The 20,977-nt window shown below is 45.8% G+C and overlaps 1 protein-coding gene and 1 long non-coding RNA gene across 2 annotated transcripts in view; one reads left to right on the forward strand and one right to left on the reverse strand.

Moving 5' to 3' along the window:
• LOC138497984 (uncharacterized) overlaps positions 1-20,977 on the reverse strand; it is a 613,371-nt gene that overhangs the window by 409,438 nt on the left and 182,956 nt on the right. The gene's annotated exons all lie outside the window — the stretch shown is intronic.
• Positions 1-20,977, forward strand: part of LOC138497983 (1-phosphatidylinositol 4,5-bisphosphate phosphodiesterase gamma-1-like) — a 738,955-nt gene that overhangs the window by 371,264 nt on the left and 346,714 nt on the right. The window contains exons 7-8 of the mRNA XM_069621756.1: positions 4,079-4,159; positions 8,795-8,829. Coding sequence (XP_069477857.1) covers positions 4,079-4,159; positions 8,795-8,829 — 116 coding nt within the window. The remainder of the gene's footprint in view (positions 1-4,078; positions 4,160-8,794; positions 8,830-20,977) is intronic.

Raw genomic sequence — 20,977 nt, forward strand, 5'->3', positions numbered from 1 at the left:
CCATTCAGAGCCTCCTCATTGGCTCATTGGAGGGAGGCTGCCACTCCTTCCTCCCCCCTCTCTGGGTACTAATCGTTTTTAACCTACTCTTGAGTCCCAAACTTAATCAGGCAGCTAAGGCAAGGCATATCAACATCCTATGGGGCTCGGACCGGGGTCTTTACTGTGTGGTAAAGGCCCCAGTCAGAGCCTCCTCATTGCTCATTGGAGGGAGGCTGCCACTCCTTCCTCCCCCTCTCTGGGTAAGGCAAAGGCAAGGCATATCAACATCCTGTGGTGAAGAGGACTCAATAACATACGTTGGTTTCTTCCCAGAAGCCTAATGTGGAGATCAGCGATCAGATGCTGTGATGCCAACAGCAAGCCATATATCCCACAAAGGAGAGAGGGAAGGAATCAACATCTCTTTTAAAAGCGCCTAAAAGGTCTCTGAATGCAGGCCACAGAAATGGGGCTTTTTGCCCTGTGCAGCTGAATCAAGCCGTCAAGCCAAAGGCACAAAGAATTTGCAAGTTCTTTCGAAAGTCATGGTGTCAAAAACATCATCACCCTGAAAAGCGAATCATAGAACACATGAAAAAAAATCATGTAAAACTGTTTCCCTGTGGCAATGCCAACAGTGTTAGCTTTTATGTAGGCATCGGATAGACATTTGTCAGGTACTGCCATAATAGTACTACCTAGCCATAAGATGGAACAGCTGGAAAATGATATGAGTACTTGGGCATATTATGATCATCAATGAAACAAAATGCGGGCCCGGCCCTCAAAGCACTCCTCAGCATCATTAATACCTACGTCAATGAAGGATCATTCCTGGACACCCTCAAGACCGATCTCATATGATCCCTTTAGAAAAAAATGAACCTAGACCGAGACGACTGTCTAAATAAAAGGCCATTATGAACCTCTCGTTTATTTGAAATTTATTAGAAAAAGTAGTTGCTGCACAACTTTGCCAGAGTCAAATAACTGCACATCTTACACGACTATCAGTTGGGATTCCAACCCAAGTGCGGCCTCTAGACACCCAAAAAACAGGTGGTGGACGATGCCCTCCCTCAAAATCCTGTATAAGAGCGACTCGTGCCTCCTCGTCCTCCTTGACCTCTTGGCTGCAACGGACACAGTCGACCACCGCATCATCCTCTTCCTCCTTACCTACAGGATGGAATTCAGTGGTACTGTCCATAATTGGTTTACCTCTTATCTATACAGGCCATACAGATGAAAACATTGTGTTCTAACCATCCCACTTTCCTACAGTCCCCCAAGGCTCCATCCTCTCACTTGATGCTCTTTAACCTTTACATGGACCCTCTGAGCACCCTCTTCAAAGATCGCCATATAGCCATCCACCAAAATGTAGATGATACTCGATTATACATGAGAGTAAAAAGCCCCCAAGACATCAGTCAAATTACTTGGCCATCATCCAGTCCTGGATATCAACTGCCTCCCTAAAACGTAGCCCCTTCAAGATGGAATTCATGATCTTTTGTCCCATGCTAGACAAAACCTCGTCCAACAGGGGCTCAGTTGTATGCTTCTAGAAGGATTTGATCCCCAACTCTTGGATTCACCAAAATCCTTAGGCTTAACCATAGACAGCCACCTCTCATTGAAGAAGCACATAAGCAACAAGACCCAAGCACATTGCATCCAAATCTCCATCTTTTGAAAAATAACATGCTTCATCCCACTGTCGGATTTACAGACTATAGTGCATGCCATTATTGTCTCGCAAAGTGATGGAGTAAATGCCCTCCTCACAGGTCTCACAGCTATTCACCTGGCTCCTGAAACAGCAGTCCACTTGGCCAAAGCACGCCTCATTACCAGTGCGCAGAGAAATTTGACCAAATCCTCTGGTCCTAAACAAAGTACACTGGCTTCCTCTCCAGCCCAAAATACAGTTCCAAGAATGCATGTATCATCTACAAAGCAGTCACAAGTAGCACACCAGCGTATCTGGTGGCTAAGCGCCACATATCTGGTGGCAGACAGTCATCGAGCAGCAAATCGGGCAACAGCTCGAATCACGACTCATCCACAAAGGGAGACCCAGTAAACAATCCTTCTCTTGTCATGTACACACTCTCTAGAACTCAATCCCTGTATCGGCCCGAATGCCCCCACAATTCTCCAATTTGACAGAGCTCTCAAAATGTGAATTTTTCAACAATACCAGACCAAGGACTAATCCAGATGGACACACAGACGGGCGTAAAGTCCACAACTCATTACTGTGCTACTGTTAAAAGACACCAGCCCAAACACTGGCGCCCCACATCCTGTCCAGCACTCTGCTGGTCTTGAGCTAGGTCTCTGCTTTAAAAAAGAAAACAAAATATCATGTCAGTGTCTGGCAAATGCCTAGTATCTATGCACAAGCCACAACTGTTGGCTTTGCCAATGTGTGTTTTAAACAGGACTTCAATTTAAGGAACACATGTAGGGATAAACATTTTACCTATAAATCAAATGGCTGAAGGCACAGTTGGTTGGTTAAGGCGTTTATTATTACACCAGGTGCTCCTTTACAGCTCCAAATAAGCCATTTACTCTCATAACAATGTTTAGAACTAACACTAACAGGCCTTATAAAACACACAGTTTGATATGACTATTTGATAAAGCTAGCTCAAAGAGATCCTCGAAGGATGTGTTTTTTGCAGGGTGAGGTAAGTAGTGGGTGGAAATGATAATGTCTATTGGGTTGTCAATGGTTGGGTAAAAAGAAACCCCAAACATCACCCACAAGGTGTGTGTCCCTCCTCACCTCCTATCTATACTCAAATAGAGTAGCGCTAACACCCACCTAATTGCCAAAACTAACAAATGTAAGCCTCTGACAAAACCACAGTAGGGAAACACTAGAAATGAAATCCATGCCTGCAACTTTATTCAAAATTAATGAATAATTAATTTTAATGAATTAACCAAAATTGCACAAATATATCTCAACAAATTTCTGGCGGGTCTCCTCTCTTAAGGTGGTAAAAATGAACAGAATTCATCACTACTGTATGCTGATTCTGGGTGTTTTGGAGAGTGGATGGAATGTGAGGGCGTTGATGCCTTGTCTACTAGATGTTAGCAAGGTTCTGGAGTCATGTGTTATGGTGTGTTGGTCTGGGAAGTTCTGTGCCCAAGTTGCCATTAAGGGTGGGCCAGAGTTGATGACATGCTACTCCCCCACTTTTCCTATAGTAGAGATTGGGGATGCTTGGCCCTACTCATGTAAAGGTCAGAGAATGAAGAGGATGGTTAGTTGACAAGGCATAAGTCAGACTGTATGTCAAAGTTATAATTTGAAATATCAGACAGCCCCTGACAGGAAACATAGACTGTAAGTTGACAACCAGGATTGATTAGATGGGAAAACAATGGTAGCTGAAGAGAAAGTGTACACCTGAGTGAAGACAAGTTCCCTCATGGTATCCAACCTAAGCAGCAACTGAACCACATTCTTAAAGAAACCACCAAGTCACAGCATGTCATCCAGATTGTCACGGTGTTCTGCAACGCAGTGATGAGAGTGAAGCCTGTGAACAAGACCCCACAGATACAACAGCTAGAATTGATATGAGGTGGGCACACCTTCCCCAAGTGGTACCAAATCTGACAGGCAGACTGTGAAGGAACGTTATCAAGTATTTACAGGGGTCTTCAACCTGCCTCTCTCCAGATGTTATTGGACTATGGCGCCCATGATCCCTCTCCATTGATACTGCTGGCTAGGGCTGATGGGAGTGGTAGTCCAAAGCACATAGAAACACAAAAGTTTTGAGACCCTAGTTCAAGGTCTGTCGGTGACATCAGGGAAGGAAAATTATATAGTGAGGAGAACACAAATGTGATGCGTAAATCAGGGTGGAGTTTGTAAACTGTGTACCAAATCATACTTTACTGGCACCGAGAGGATTTCAACCTTTTAGAACATCCGAGCATCAGATCAGGGCAAGCTTAGTTGGGCTCCTGGCAAATTATTAAGGGAAAGTCAAGTGGTGGTGGGGGGGACTCCATGCTCATGTCGTTATCCTCATATGATGAACTTTCTTATCCTTCCTTGCAGGAAATCGAAGCCCGCTCTGAGATGACATTTGCACATTTTGTACAGTTCTACAAGAATCTGATGTTTGACGCCCAGAAATCAGTAAGTTCTCTGCATTCTTCAGGCCAATGCGTTCATCGTAGCAGCAACACATTGAGATCTTCCTTAAGCTTACTTGGCCTTTGGGCTTTGGACAGACAAAGCTGCGTACATCATTATTTTTTTAGAGAGCTGTCACAAAGTTACTGGTCTACTGTTTGCTTTAATTGTCCAAAAAATATTTGTGAAGACAGGTTTTCATTTGCCGAAAACACTCACAAAGTTCCAACCAAGAGTGCCTATTAGAAAGCAGTGCCTTGGCTACTGATGGACGGCAAGAATATTGGACCATTTCCGGCATGCACTGATCAGGGCCCAGATATTAAATGAAGATGAATCGCTAAAGCTGCAAAACTTTCAATCCATCGCAAGTTAAGGGGATGTTACGAAAGAGGGATATCAACAGAGTTGTCTAGTCTATGGGAGAGCCTTATCAGTAAAAGTTGTACCTCCACTTTTAGCCAGTGCCTTAACACACAATGACAAACTACGCATGGGATAAATCACCTTTTACGAAATTTTATATGGATATCTAAGGGGTTTCCAAAATCTTATCGAGGAACCAGATCGATATGATGGCCCTAACACAGACAAGCTTTCCCCTAAGACCACTGTAAGGTGTTGCCTGTCTCCTGCACCCTTGAACGCGGTGATCAGATTCTGCCGGATGTCCACTGCAGAAGCCGTTGTGCCCCACCACTTCCCTACGTCTCAGAGTCAGCGATCCAAAGGAACATATTGGTAGATACAAACAGCGTAGAGGGTGTGGGGGTGAATAGAAAGGGACAAAATACTGAAAGAAGCCAGTTTCACTCCACTCAGAAATGCCTTTGATTCTAAAAAGGGTGACCATAGAGAAAGTATTTTAGTATCTGTGAACATCAGACAGCCCACCCCCCGCCCCATAGTCTATTCCCAGGAATCAAGCAAACTTGGTTGCCTCTTCCCGCCTCTGGGTGAGAATGACTGTGAACTTTGAAATTGAATGTGTCTTTCTTTAATGTGCGAGCCTCTCGACTAAGAATGAATACATCCAAATAACTGTGCTTAGAGAGGATCAGCTTCACCTCACTGAGGAGGCCCAACAAGGCAGAAACACGTGTCTGGGGTTGATGTTGGTTCTCTTGTTCAGAGGAGAATTGCCTAGCATTGCGGTGCTGCACCGCCCTTGCGGGTAGGACCAGACTGATATGCAAATGGATATTTCTCATCTGTGAAATGTACTTTGAGCTGAAATGTGGTTGTAGGCCCAACCAACTGGGAGCCTTTCCATAGAACAGGTTATTTGGCTGTGTTCGTTTACAGTAGAGGGCTCCCACATTTTGGCAATTTTTCGAAATCTCTGAGTTCAATATTAGGTTACTAATCCAGACATGAACCCCTTGTTCACTGTCCTTAGAGAGGCTGAGCATCACCTCACTGATGAAACCCATTAAGTCAGAATAACATTTCAATGGTTGCCATTGATAGTCTTTCTCAGAATTGCCCAGCATTTCAGTGTTGGGCTACTCTTGTGGGTAGGCCTAGGTGGATATGCAAATGGATATTTCTCCTCTGTGGACTGTCTAATGGGTTAAAATGTGGTTGTAGACCTTCCTCAGTGGGAGGCTATTTTGCAGTGTTCGTTCTCCAACGATGAGCACCCAGACTTCTGCAGTACACAAGGAGTTCAGAAAGCACAGAGATACTGCCAGAAAGTGTCTCTGTACTGGGGCGGCCTAAACAGACAAGGGTGTGAGCCGAAGGAGCGTATCCAGATGCATATATAATCGAAGAGGAAAGAAACCAATCCTCATGTAGCCAAAGGCTCAAAAAGGGCCTGGCTAATAGGGGCTGCATACCCTTCCCACGAGGGACACCCTAAAAAGAGAGACACGGACACCATGGTTTAATTAAGCATTTCGTTAAGTGTGTGTGTGTGTGTGCCTGTCTGCCTGTCTCTGGATAGAAGGAATGTTCAAGAAAGAAAAAGAAGGACTAGACAGACAGAACTCCCCTGCCCAAGAATGGGCTGTGCAAGGGAGAAAGGAATCCACAGAGGACAGGTGAAAGAGACAGTACGATAAAGGAGAAAGAAAGACAAGCCACAGGAGAAGGGGAGAAGAAAAAGAAAACAGAGATGGGGAGAAAACAAAAAGAAAATAAATTCCTGTGGTGCCACTACCTTGAGAGGCCCCCCAAGGAATAAAAACATTAAGGCGCCGGGCCGCGTGTTGCAAGTACACCAACATCTCTGGTGCCCGGCTGAGTGTCAGAGGCAACTCGGCTGCCCAGGAGGCCATGGCGGCAGATGAGTAAATGGGCCTGGCCGTGTGAGGCCGTGCCCCAGTCGCAGCGAGGTTGTCCCTTTCTTAAAGTTTTCCCGGGCTGCATATGTCCAGTGGCCCGGGATGTGAAAAGCGGATGCCCGCTTGGACCAACAGGAGGTCCCACGCTGCCTTAAAGAGCAGCCCGGGTAAAAAGCGGAAAATTGAAAATATCAGGCTGCCTCATCGTGGCAGCCCAGGTAAAGAAAAGCCCTGGCCTGCTATGAGGAGTCCGCCTGGGTGTAGCTCCGGAGATCGGCCCTCTGTCTCTCTGTGGTGCATTGCAGAGGGGGCGGGGGCCGCGGGACAGAAGAGAAGCGGGCTGCAGACATGCAGTGGTGAGAAATGGCGGCATCCCCGTTACAATGGAGGCACCACCGGAAGTTAAAATGGTGTTGTGGGCCGCAGTGGTGATTTGGGCAGCTCCCACTGCAACAAGGCCGTCCAGAAAAATTCCGCAGTCACCACAGGAGTGGCAGTGAATGTGTGTGCCACCCAGTCTGTGGGGACCACATTGAATAGATACCCAAGGTCACGGATCGCAGCCGTGATCAGAGGGTGAGCCCCCACGCATGCTGGGGGCCACCCAAGAACTTTGAGGTAGCCCCAAGTGGTCACTGGCCACCCAGGAGAAAGAGCAGGAGAAAGAGCAGACAAGATTCCTGGGGTAGGCCCATCCATCAGAGATATCCCTAAAGGCGTGCCTGACTGCAACAGTCACCCCCCTTCTGGTATAATACATACTTTAAACAGAAATGTAAATCTTTATTTGTTTTGGTTGTAAATAACCTTTCAAATATAGAAAAGCAGCAGAATAACATTTACATTTTTAAAAAGAGTATGAGAAAGAAAAGAAACAGAAAAAGAAACATGCTATTTACATTTAGAATATGTTCTGCTCCTTGAGTTCTGTTTGCATTTTCACTTTCCACAGTATACATTTAATAATTGATTGATAGGATCAATATTTCGCTGTATGAGTCTATTCTAGGTAAAATCTACAGCATGTTTTTAAAGAACTGATAACATACAGGTGATACAATATGATCAGAACACACTTGTATTCGAATACGAGATGCAGCATTTCTCATTGATATTCTCAGGTGCTTTTAAGGGCTGTCCAGTCATTTGGTCTAAAGACATTTGGTCGAAAGACAAATGGTCGACGGAATTTGGTCGAAAGCCAAATGGTCGAATTTTTTTTAATTTATATATATATATTTTTTAGGTTTTCGTTTAGGGGGAAAAAAGGGTTTTTTAGAAAAAAGGGGGGGTTGGGAGGGGATCCCCCCCCAAAAAATAAAAAAGGTGAAAATACGAAAAAATAATAATTCAACCATTTGTCTTTCGACCAAATGGTGTCGACCATTTGTCCTGTCGACCTTTTTTTTCCGACCAAATGACTGGTAACCCTTTTAAGGTGTTACTCATCCTTTGCTTTAAGGATACAAGTGTAATACACATGATGTTCTTATGGTAGAGTCTGCTGTCTATTATCAAGGGATAAAAACAGACCATCTTGTATTGTCATTGAATTGTATTTAGACTATAGATCTTATGGTTTCGCAGTTTTAATCATCTTTTTAGTTTAGGCAGAATATGCAATATACTGTCATTATGAACCTTTGCAAACTGAAGTCTCAGGTTTGTTATCAGAGGATTGGACTCTAACATTATGGTGTGATTGCTTTCCTTTCATTCAAGGTTGCAATTTCCATTCCTAGAATATAGGTCTTATATACAAGAGGACCCTAGTGCAATGTGTGATTTTCTACGTGGTGCTAGCTCAGTTGACATGCTCTAATCACACATTATATTTCCTTTCATGTGTCTCGATTCGCTAATTTGGCTGATTGTATAACTAAACCTCCATCTTCAGTCGCTGAAGATAATTTATTGTAGCTAAGTTTAATGATATTTGATTTGCATTAAAAATCATAAACCACATCTGGTGGGGCGATAATAAGCAAAATTCATGGAAACATGAAAAAGGGCATCGGCTCCTGCCGAGCAAGATGTTCTAGTCTAGGTGGAAGAGGGTGGGTAATGGCTCTGGGACCTGAGAAAAATCAGGCGATCATGGGCTGGTTAGACCCAAATACCCCAGGTGCCAATTCAATGCTTAATGTCTGGGGATAGTAACACTTAACTGCACGAGTGGCCGGAGCCTGCAATGATTTCCTATAGGAATTCAGATTGAACAAACACTCCCTTAGGACTTACGGGGGTACTTACGGGGTTGCCACAATATAGTAGGCGTTGCCTCCATGGCGTGGGGGGCGCAGTGATCCCTTCGCCATTCATTACTAATTTGTGTATTTTTCCCTTTTAGATTATAGAACAATTGGAGCTGTCTTTCCCCCTACGGTGAGTGCACACTTAATAATAAAGTCTATAAGTTATGTGAGGTTATTTTATTCAATGACTGAATATGAAAGTCACTTCATGCAGACAGAAGTAAGAAGAGGGTGTCTTGGTGCCTTGGATCCCGGGGATGAGATTTAACTGTCGCTGGAAGCAACACAGAAAATATTAGCCAATTGAAGAGAGGAACGTGCAGTTATAAGAAGTGGGGTGCAGGCCTTGTCCCGACTATATGTTACCGGTTTGCTTTTTAAGGGTCTATTTTACCAAAAAATGCAAATCACAAAATATTATCACTTTTCTTTTTTAAAGGATGGATTATTCGGGGAACAATGCATGCGTGGTCGGGGCGTGCAACTGCAGCATGTGGGGGAGTGCCATTATGTTATGTTATCTTGCATTTGTATAGCGCCCCCTGCTATAGATTATGGCATCAAGGCACTTTTTGCCTGTCAGAGAGGCAAAGGAGGACTATGATGGAACATTCAGTAGTGGTAGGGAGAAGCAAAGTCAGGAAGATAGTTGCGATGAGGGCGAGAGATATAGAAGAGGCTCAGGAAGGAACGAGAAGGAAAAGGTAGGTGAGCTACGTGCACAATTGGACCAAATTTATCGTGGGCTCAACTTTATACTATGGGGCCCAGCGCCCAAAGGACAGACAGCTGGTGAAAGGTTTTCGATGAAGGCTAAGCAAGGAAGAGGGACACAATATTGGAACCTGCAGACTGGATACTGTGGGCAGAGAGAACGATGGTTGGATTTCCCACTTAGATCACCACTAGCAATGCAATGATATTTTCTCACCACTAGGGGCACTCTAATGTCCCAGCACCAGGTTCAGTGCTGTGTAGAACGTATCAGAACAAATCACATTCTACTAGGGGTCTTTGAACACCAGGGCAGTTGCAACCAGTACTAAATGGACAGCGGGTTTACCTGATCCATGTTTCTATGTTGCGGCCACTGCGGGAAAGGCTCTTTCACTGCGAGGGTCACGCAGTGGTGTACTCTTGGTACTAGAGGTACTGCAGTGGTTACCGCGGCGCTACGGCAGAACAGTGGAGGATGTCTTAGTACAAGGCGCAGTGCCACCCCTTGGGGTACTAAGGAGGCTGCAGGGACGAATGCCTAACTACTATGGTAATGTGTTAATTGATCTTTTAATACTATGGAATTGCAGTGATGGATACTTTTCTTCTATTTTTCCTTTTCTTTAGAGTGCAATCTAGGCCCATAATGACACAACACGCACCGAACAGGGTCATAATACACACTATTTACACAATAGAATTGATTAGTGACGAAGGGCATTTTACAGCCATTATTGTAATAGTAGAAACTATTGATGACAATAATAGTAATACCAAGTATTTATATAGCGTTTAATGGCAGGAGGGATTCTTCCTGCTTCAAACCGTTTTTGTAGTTTGAGTTACAACTCCATTTAAAAGTACTCACTTTATTGGTCTCTGAGGAAGAAGGTCTGAGTCAGCCTGGTCAGGATTTGACCCGCTGACTGCAGGTACCACACCCAGGACAGAAGACTTCGCTTAACTTGGTGAGTTATCTGACCGCGCCCATGAGAAAGTCTGCCTCACAAATAATTACTATTGGTCAGGGACATTTCTCGGCCAGTTCAAAGTATGTGCTCGTAGACATTTGCTAATTGGATGAGGAGAGTGTGGGAAAATTCTTTAGTGGGAATGGTGTGTCCCTTCCTGTTTAAAAAGACTGAGACTTCACTAAAGCAAAGTAGTATCAATTGTAGGTGTGGATAACCGCTTGCTATAATCTGGGGACCGCAACATAAGAGTGGATTTCATTCGGGTAAATAGAGTACCATTAGACCAGGACATTGCTTTGGGAGAAAAGACTTCCAGAAAAAAATGTGGACAGCATAGCATTCTAGATTCACACATTAGAAGATTGAGGCAGTCCTAATGCATGCAAGGAAGGGATAGACCGTCTGTATGTACCCCATAATGCCATCAGGTAAGTGGGCAAAACCTGTAATGGACAACCGGGATGGATTGGACAAGGAATCAATTTCCAAAATTGCCTAGGTTTGATTTTGTAGTAAACTCTCAGCCCATCATGATAAAAGAAGAGATAATCTATTTGGGTTACCATATATCGGGTAGTATGTCTGTCGGCGAATGGCGTTCAGTGTTGGACATTAAATAAATAATAAATTAAGATTAAAGTCCAGGGATAAGCTCAATGTCCAGTGTTGGACATTAAGCTTATCCCTCTGACTGCCCAGATGCAAATCATTTTTTCAAGGTATTGTAGATACTCGCTCATGCCCTTGCTTCACTACTACGTTTTGAAAGTAGAGCCCATTTTACTTTACGCCTTGGATGCATGTTTGTTGAAGATGGGGGCTTTATTAAATCTCTTGCAAAGCAAACGGTGGAAAAAGGTCTTAGGTCTACCCGGTTACTTACCGAATGCTATTATCATACATGAGCTGGGACTATATCCCCCTGGCAGATAAATATGAATGGCGGAAGGTGAATTCATTTGGTAAAATGGTTTCTCCCCCTGCTAACTCTCTTTATGAGGACTTCAGGTCTATGCGTATGGAAGAGCGGCCGGCATCTATTTCCGAATTTAAATCACAAATAGTTGCCACTTTAGGCTCTTTGAACATGTCGCAGCAGGACTTAATTGACTCACTAGGGAAAGTTAAAACCAGATTCTTTAAGAATGCATCGGCCCGTAATTCTGACCTGATCTCAGGATACTCTTCATTCTGTACCTATGCAACATTTAGACATGCAGTTTCTCCTCATTTGCTCTATGTTCTTTGCTTCCCTGATAAACATGCAAGAAGGGTATATATATGCGATTTCGCCTGGATCTTATCCATACAGGTTCCCGTATTAGGAATTGGTCTGGCTATAGGGACTTGGCGCAGTGGGAACGCTAAATCCTAAATCCTGGTGAGCTTGAAACTTTAGAACATCTGTTTATGCGTTGCATTTATTTTGATCAACAAAGGCAATGTTGTTTGGGACCATTTTTAGTCTCGCATTCGAGTTTTGAATGTCATTTAGTTTGGCTGCGTTGCATGTGGGTTCAATCTAACTCGATCGTGCTAGCAACTGTTTTTGTGACGATGATTGAGAAGGCCCTTTTGCCACTAAATAATGCTATGTTTATTGGGAAGGCCTCGGATGGCTCATTGGCATCTATATAGCATTATACTTGCAATTTTAACACACTTGACATTAGTCTGTTTGGTTTATGTGTAGACGGGTACTTCCTTGTTTACTTGTTGTTTATGAGGTGGTTGTTTGGAATAGTTAAGTGATTTCCATCTATATTAGATCTTCCCCTAGACGAATGAGTACCCTTCCTTGGGAAGATCCAAAAAATTGAAATTTTGTTTTTACACTGTAAAGCACCTAAATGTGTGCCTAACATATGTGTTGTGTGTATTTTATGCTTGTGGTATAAGTGGGTTTTATTATTTCTAACAAGTCTTTTCTGTTTTCTTTTTATATACAAAGAAGTTTTGTCTAAATTGTGAATCTTGTTGATGAATATTTTTTGTGGATGCATATTTTTGTAAAGGTGTAAATTAATTTTTGCTACCAAAAACAAATAAACAATATAAAAAAAAATATTCCAAAATTGTAGGCCTCACCATTTAGGGTCCTCTTGAAAACGAGAGCTTGAAGTTATTTTTTTGGGAAAATGTTGATGGACAGTGGAAGACCCTTCTCATGTGGGAGTGAGATCCTGCCTGATTTTCCCGGCACACTGTGTGAAGGATTGTCTAAGTGTCAGCTATTTCACATACTATGAGATTTCCAGGAGGCACTCCTTGGCACTGCAGCTCCTACGTGCCTTCTGTGGTGGAGAGTTCAGCCTGTCCGCCAGGGTGGAAGTTGAGGGTGTTGTATAAGAAGCAGGCTGCCTGAGGTTTCGGCAAGGAGCCAATCTAGTGAGATTCGGACTAGGGTTGTGTGGTCAATTCACTGCCTCCCATCCCCGAAGACAAGCCTGCAAGGGGGGTGCTGTACCACCTTTATCCGAGCATCTACAGTGCTTTCCGTAGTTAAGGCATGCAGCACTGGTGTCTCAACAGCTGAGGGGAAGTCAGGTTCAGAAACGCGGTCTTCCCATTTCCAGTAGTGCCTCTACAAATTTGAAAGACCTAAAGTTCCTCGTACCACAGAGACCTGCAGTTAGTGTAGTTAATCCAATGGATACATGCCTGATTCAGCTGAGCAACTTGAACTAGGTGAGTTCAGAGCAGGACCTGTGTGGGTGTCCTACATGGATGAGCGGTACAGATGCAATTCCTTTCTTTGTGGAAAGGGGCCGGGATACAAGAGATGAGAATGTTACAGTGGTTCAGCAAATAGGAAGATATCAGACCCAACTGAGATCACATCTTCCATGAGGGAATATGGCTATCTGGGAAAACATTCCAAAAGACAAAACCCAAACGTAGGTCTATTGTATGCGAGGTAATTGGGAATTCAAAATAATAAACTGTTATCAAATTGGGTAATACGAACACCCATCCTTACAGCCTTAGAAACAGGATGAGTCCTGCATTTGGAGTTTACGGAACTTAGACTGAAATGCTATTTAACAACGTGATATTATTATAGTGTCAAATACTAGGTCTGCAGATAAAACACAAAGCTGTGTCTATAACAATCTCGCTGGAAGTGTATTTAGGTCGTTTCTATCTGGGGAATTGGAAGAAAGCATAGAAGTGTCCCAAAGAAGCAACGATTAGTGCTCTGCTGCAATTAGTGGAATCTAAATACCTGCACAGTATTTATCACAAATGCATCAATGAGCAGTTATCATACTGTATATGATGATCAGGAAGGACCCCCAAAACCTGTGCCTGCTGGGTCGGGCCTGATGCATACTGCATGGGAATGTTTGTTTGTTTGTTTGTTAATTCACTTTTTATGCACACCAGACCCGTGGGTAACCGGGCGCAACAGTAGGAAGATGCAAGGCTTACAATGTTGCGAAATATACAGCGTATATAAAATAAAGGTTTACATAATTACAAAATATATGAGTTATACAATATAAAGTCATAGATATGTACAGCAAATATGTAGTGTGCAGATATACAATTTACAGGTGTCACAGCTTATGACTGGAAGAGTAAGGCGAATGAGAGTAAATTGGTCAGATACAGTATGGGCCGAAGGGAAGTAGACTAGATGTCCGTCGAGATGATGTGTTGGATAGCATTTTTTCTGAAGTGTAGGTAGGGTTGGTCTGCTCTAGTATCTAGTGGCAGTGAGTGCCATAATTTGGCAGCCTTCACAGGGAAACTATTGCCACCAATTGTGGTAAGCCTATATCTGGGTATGGCCAGGCAGTTGGCATTGCCAGCTCTGGTGGGTCTAAGAGAGATTCTTCTGTGAAGTTTGTCTGTTAGGTAGCTAGGGGCCGCATTGTTTAGCGCTGTGTGGGTCAGTGATACCGTCTTAAGCTGAATTCTGTTACTAGTAGACCGCCATTTATGTTGGCGTCTAATGGAGGAGGTACGGGTTCTTTTGTTTATGCCAAGTGCTGCTCTCAAGGCATTATTTTGTAATGTTTGGAGCCTTCGATAGTAATTTCGTTGGCACCAGTGTATAGGGCATTACAGTAGTCAATTCTGGATAGTATGAGGGATCTGCCCAGGACCAAGCAGCTGTCGTTGGAGAGGAAAGGCTTGCCAGCTCCTATCAGCTTGCACGTGTAGGCGGTGGTGGAAGCCAAGGATTTTAACTGTTTATCAAAGGATAAAGTGGAGTCCATGTAAAAACCAAGGTTTTTTTACTTCCTTGGAGACTTTGATAGAGTTCCCGTCGATAATGAATGAATTCCTGGCTTAGTTTTTTGACGTTGGCGTGTGAGCCCAAGATTATCAACTCCGTTTTATCATCGTTCAGGCACAGGCCGTGAGTGGCCACCCAGGCCTGGATGATAAGATATACCGTGTTCACCAGCTCCGAGTCCTTGCTATGATCCCCAGAAAGCGGGAGGCGAATCTGTGTCTCATCTGCATAATTAGTGTAGATGACATCTAGATGGTCCAAATCATCGAACAAGGGCTTGGTGAAGATGTTGTATAGCGTTGGAGAGATACATGACCCTTGGGGAACGCCACACAAGATAGGGGTAGGGTCTGCAGCTGCTGAGGGGGAGAATACTCTCATAGTTCTCTCGCTCAGGAATGATTCAATCGATCTGATGGCCTCAGAGGAGAAGTGAGCAGCAGTATCAAGGTGTCTGCAGAGGACCTTATGGTCCACTAAATCGAATGCAGCTGAGAGATCAAGTAAGAGCAGGAGTACTGTTCTCCCTTTGTCTCTCAGCTCATCAATTTGGGATTTTAAATCAATTAGGACAGTTTCCGTTCTGTATAGAGGGCGGAAGCCGGATTGTCTGTCCCCCAAGAGTTCTCGCGCCGCTAGGTGTCTCTGAATTTAGTTCTAGGCAGCTTTATCCAGAATTCTGAGTAGAAAGGGTACTGTGGTAATGGGGCGGTAGTTAGTGCGGATGAGGGGGTCTAATGTCTGTTACTTGAGGAGTGGGAGTACACAAGACTGTTTAAGGTTGGCAGGGATGGAACCTGGGGCAAAAAATGCATTGATCAATTTGGCGATGAACGGAGATAGGTCTCTGGCTGCATCTTTTATTAATTGCGCTGGGCAAATGTCACCTTTGCAATTGGTAGGCTTCAGTGAGAGGATGATTTTTTCTACTTCCAGGGTAGACATTTTGGTAAAATGGAAAATATTATTGAGTACTGTCGGTGAGCCACTAGGTGGAGAATTTTTAGGCAGGTGCTGTAAATTCAGCGCTTCTTTTTTTAGCTGTATTTTATTTTGGAGCATGTTAATTTTGTTGGCTAGTGCGTGTTGGATGTCTGTACACCAGGTCTTATCCTTGGTGCAGGTATCCGGTGTGGCTATGGGAGACTCTAGTTCTTTTAGTATAGAGAGGAGTTCTTTCCAGCTGGAGTTGGATTTGGCTATGCGCTCATCATAAGAATTGCGTATTGCCCGGCAGACTTCATTCTTATAGTGAGAGGAGAGCGAGGTTAATTTGTCTTTGTTGTCCTTGGAGGGGCAGAGTCTCCAATTCGTTTCACTTTTCCTTTTCAGGAGGCGTAGGTCTCTGAGTTGTGGCGTAAACCATTTATTTAAGTGGGCTTTTGGTTTGCTCGAGCTAAATTTGAGAGGGGGGGGCGTGGCTATGAGAGCCATGTAGGAGGACGCGTTCCAGCGGAGCTCCCGAGATCCTGAACAGATCCGGGCAAATCAGTGCAGTACGACTGCTTATTGAATACCGACGATATGCATGCCAGCGTGTGAAGGTGCTACCGAAGTACTGTGAACTTTTGGAGGTCATAGTAGCTACGACGGCTAAGATCGGAGAAGAAAAGTCGAGAGACGCTGAGAACAAAGGGCGACTCAAAATGGCCCACATAGGCCCGAGACGTGATTGAAAAGAGTTGCGGGAAGACCTAACCAGGTCAGCGTGCAGTGCGCCCACTCATCATTCGGCAGACCTGCACATCCTCATAACCATGTCCAGTAAGGCAGTGCGACCTAAGGCGAAACAGCCCACGCTGGACGACTTCACCAAAACGTCCCCGGGCCCGGACGCCACCAAGAATAAGGATGCACCGGCCGTGGGTAGCGCGATGACTTCGAGCTCTAACCAAGAAATCCTGGCAGCGATTGCGGACCTGAGAGCGGCCTGGGAGTCGAAATTAGAACTGGCTGTCTCTGAATTAAAAACGGCATTGGACCTCAAAGTTGGGGAGGTCCAGGAGGACGTCAATCTACTGAGACAAGACGTTAGGGTTCTGGCGGAGCGCACAGAGTCCCTGGAAAAAGAAGTTGGCCCGAATACGGCGGACTGTGCCACCCACAAGGCAAAACTGCACGCCCTAATCCAAAGGGTGGGCAACTTGGAAAGTAGAGTGGAGGAGGCGGAAGGACGGGCCCGTCGCAACAATATCCGCATTGTGGGCCTACCGGAGGGGACGGAGGGCCGTGACCCTACTGACTTTGTTGAGACCATGTTGCTGCAAGAGATATCCGGAGGGGCCTTATCCCAAGGCTTCGCAGTGGAGAGAGCACATAGAGCCCTAACGAGGAGGCCGCCTCCCGGAAACCCGCCCAGACCCATCATTGCCAAAATTCTTAACTATCGTGATCGGGAAAGAATATTAGAACATTTCCGAAAAGGAGGCACGATCAAGAGAGGAACAGCAAACATCACGGCGTATCCAGATTACACCCTAGCTGTGCAGCGGAGCCGCATGAACTTTGGGACTGTGAAACGGAGGCTGAGGGAGGCAGGTTACAAATATATGTTGCTTTACCCTGCAAAACTGAAGGTCATACAGGCGCATAAAACTTTATTTTTCGAGACCTCAGAGGACGCCATGGAGTGGCTCGACGCACAGGGGTGCCCTCAAGAATCGGCGGACCGGCCCCAGAAGGACTCGGAGGAGCTGCGGAAGATGTAAAATGGCGTCGCAAGATGGCGCGACTCATGGACCCTGAGACTTGATTATAGTCGGTTCGGAACCTTCGGTATGGAAGGTCAGTTGGTTGTACTGTTTGTCACAAACACTGAGATTATCATTGAATGGGAGCCCCATGGAGCGATACTCTCTCCCCACAATAGCTTAGGTTAGGTGGCCATTAGGGCGACCTCACCCTACTGGGCTCCGTGCACGGACCGGTGTTTGCGGAACCAGATGTGGGGGTGCCTGAGCTCTTTTGTTGAAGCTGGGCAACAGTTGGGGTGCGTGGTGTTGGAGGGAGGGTGGGAGAGGGAGGGGAAAGGGAGTTGGAGTTTGGTTGTGTGTGTGGTTGGTTTGGGAATGAGCTTATTCACGGAGTGGCTGCAGTGGGACGCCTTCTGTGTCATGAGAACCGCTGGAGGTTCCCGTAAGTGGGGTGGGAAGACACATAGCTGCCATGGGTGACCTCAAGATTGCCACCTGGAACGTCCGAGGCCTCAATAATTACCTGAAAAGAAATAAAGTCATGTTGTATCTTAAACGACAGAAGATCGACATTGCCCTACTACAAGAAACGCACCTGGCCCAACATAAACTAGACCTTGTAAAGAAAAAATGGGGTGGTACGGTGGTGGGCGCCCCGTACTCGGCCTATGCCAGAGGTGTGCTGATCTGGGTGGCCCCGCATGTCCCACTCAGAATTGTACGAGAGGAGGTAGGCTGGTAATACTGAGGGTACTGATCGAGAACAGAGGACTGAGTATTATTAATACATATGCCCCCAATCAGAATACTGCTGTATACTTCAGGACTCTATGTACACGCCTGGGCCCGTGCGCAGGGGAACCGATCATCTGGGGGGGGGACTTTAACTGTGTTCTTGACCCCAAGATAGTTAGGTCCGACAGTAAAGTAGACAGGCCCACCCCAGCGGCCAGGGCTCTACGGGTACTATTAGACGACTATGGACTAGAAGATGTCTGGAGATTGAAACACCCCACGGCCTTGCAGTACTCTCATTATTCGGCCCCTCAACAGTTGCACACGAGACTAGATTACTTCTTTGCTACGCCAGAAGTGGCGATAACAACTACACAGGTTGAATACAGAGCGAGGGTCCTGTCGGACCATTCGCCCTTGGTGATGGCCTGGCAATATGGCCGCCCCAGAGGGCGGATTCCAACATGGCGCCTTCGGGCGGAGGCGCTCAGAGACCCGGTCTTTAGAGAAGATATTAGAGAGACGATTACAAGGTATTTTGAGGAGAACACGGGCAGTGTGGATTCGGCTGGTACACTTTGGGAGGCCTTCAAGGTGGTAGTGAGGGGCGACGCTATTTCTAAATCAAAGGGCCTTCAGGGGGGAGTTTTAGCTGAGCTGGAGAAAGTGGAGAAAGAATTAGAGCGTGAAGGTACCAGAGGGGGAGGGGACACAGACCTAGTACTCGAATTACAACAACGATGCTCAGAGCTTTGGGAGCGGCTTTGTGACCTCAATTACAGGAAATACGTGGAGAGGCAACATGCAGGAGGTGACAAAACTGGTCGCCTACTGGCATGGCTTTATAAGAGGGAAACCCCCAGGGCCCCGGTCATGATGATAGAAAGGGAAGACGGAGAGGAGGCACACACTCAGGAAGAGATTAACGCTGCTTTCTTAGATTATTATAAAGCGCTGTATGAGGACAAAGGGGAAGACAATCTGGATAAAATCAGGGACACACTGGAAGATATAGAACTGCCCAGGATTAGTGCAGAGGAAAGGGAGGAGTTAGATGGCCCCATTACGCTAGATGAACTGGAAGAGGTGGTGAAACGGCTGCCTACTTGCAAGACCCCGGGCACTGATGGACTCCCGAGTGAGTTCTACAAAACGTATAGCGCAGAGATACTCCCCCCTATGCTGGAGATGTATAACGAATCATTCGAGGGAGACCGATTGCCAGACACGCTCAGAGAAGCGCTGATCATACCACTGCCCAAGCCTAACAAGCCGAGACAACACTGTGGATCGTACAGACCGCTGTCGATGTTGAACCAAGACAGTAAGATCCTGACAGCGGTCTTGGCGGACAGGCTGCGCAAGGTCATCGGCAGACTGATACACTCGAATCAGACAGGTTATGTCCCTGGCAGGAATATAACTCATAATCACAGGCGGCTCCACCGAGTGATAGAAGAAGGGAACAGAAGGGATGAGGAAATGGCAGTGATCTCCCTAGACGCAGTTAAGGCATTTGATTCGGTGAGGTGGCCGTGGCTGTTTGCGGTCCTGAGGGAATATGGGTTTGGGCCAGGCTATATCAGATGGGCGAGACTACTGTATAGCCAGCCAACGGCTAGGGTGCGTACGGGATCAGTGATATCCGACAAGTGGCACCTAAGTAGGGGTACTAGGCAGGGATGTCCTTGGTCCCCGATGTTATACATATTGGCCTTGGAACCCTTAGCGGTATATCTTAGACAGCAATATGACCTGGTGGGCATCGAGGTGGGAGGAAAGAGCCATTTGATATCCTTATATGCCGATGACTTGCTGCTGTACCTAAAGTATCCGGAAGAGAACCTCCAGTATGTTTTGGAGGTCATGCAGAAGTATGCCGAATTGTCTGGCATAGCGGTTAATCCTGGCAAGTCGAGCATGTTCCCCCTAGGGTACTATTCGAGGGTCCCCACGGAACGCTTACCGGTATTGCCTGTGCCTTGGGCAGCCGAGTCCTTCCGATACCTCGGAATAGACATATATCACACTGTGGGAAATGAACATCTGCATAACACCGAGGTTGATGTGGATAAAATCCGTGCGTCCATGCGATTTTGGGAAAAGCTGCCGCTAGCGATGATAGGGCGAGGGGCGTTGCTTAAAATGGTTGTCTTGCCTAGACTGCTGCATTTCTTCAACAACATACCATACTTAATAGCTAGGAAGTTCTTTACCAAACTCGACAGCATGTGCAGGGACTTCCTATGGCACGGCACTCGTAACCGAGTGGCGCTGTGGAAGCTACAAAACTTCCACGATAAAGGAGGGATTAAATTACCACATTTTGAGGCCTATTATGTAGCAAGCCAATTGCAATATGTTACACAGTGGCTTTCTGATGAGGAATCTCCCGAGTCCAGGTTGGTTGGGACAGATTGCACCCCATTTTATTTGAAGGAGATCATCTGGGTCCCTAGACAAGACTTTAATCTTCGCCCTGGTATGCTGTTACTTGGGTGGAAAATGTGGCGTAGAGCATGCCGGCTACTGGAAAGCCCGGATCCGTGTTCGCCGCAGGTGCCACTGGTTGCCTTGACTGCGGGGGATGGTCAACTTAGAAAAACGATCAGAATGTACTGGGAATCGGTTGGGTTGGCCAAGCTAGGAGATATATGGCAAGAAGGGGCCATCAAGGATTTTGCAGACCTAGAAGAAGAAACTGGGTTACATGGGGGCCAATACGTTACATACCTCAGGTTGGTACGGATTATCCGAAAATCTTGGCCTGAGACGGTGTTAGCGGAGGATCCGGACGCCCTGATTGATACAATATATGACATATCAGAGGGCGGACACGAGATCTCCAGATTGTATGAGGTGGTGATGTCCCGAGTGGGAAAGGACATGACAGACTTGAGACTAGATTGGGAA

Source organism: Ambystoma mexicanum, chromosome 5q (assembly GCF_040938575.1).
Source record: "Ambystoma mexicanum isolate Mex_15411 chromosome 5q, UKY_AmexF1_1, whole genome shotgun sequence".
Taxonomy (NCBI): Eukaryota; Metazoa; Chordata; class Amphibia; order Caudata; family Ambystomatidae; genus Ambystoma; species Ambystoma mexicanum.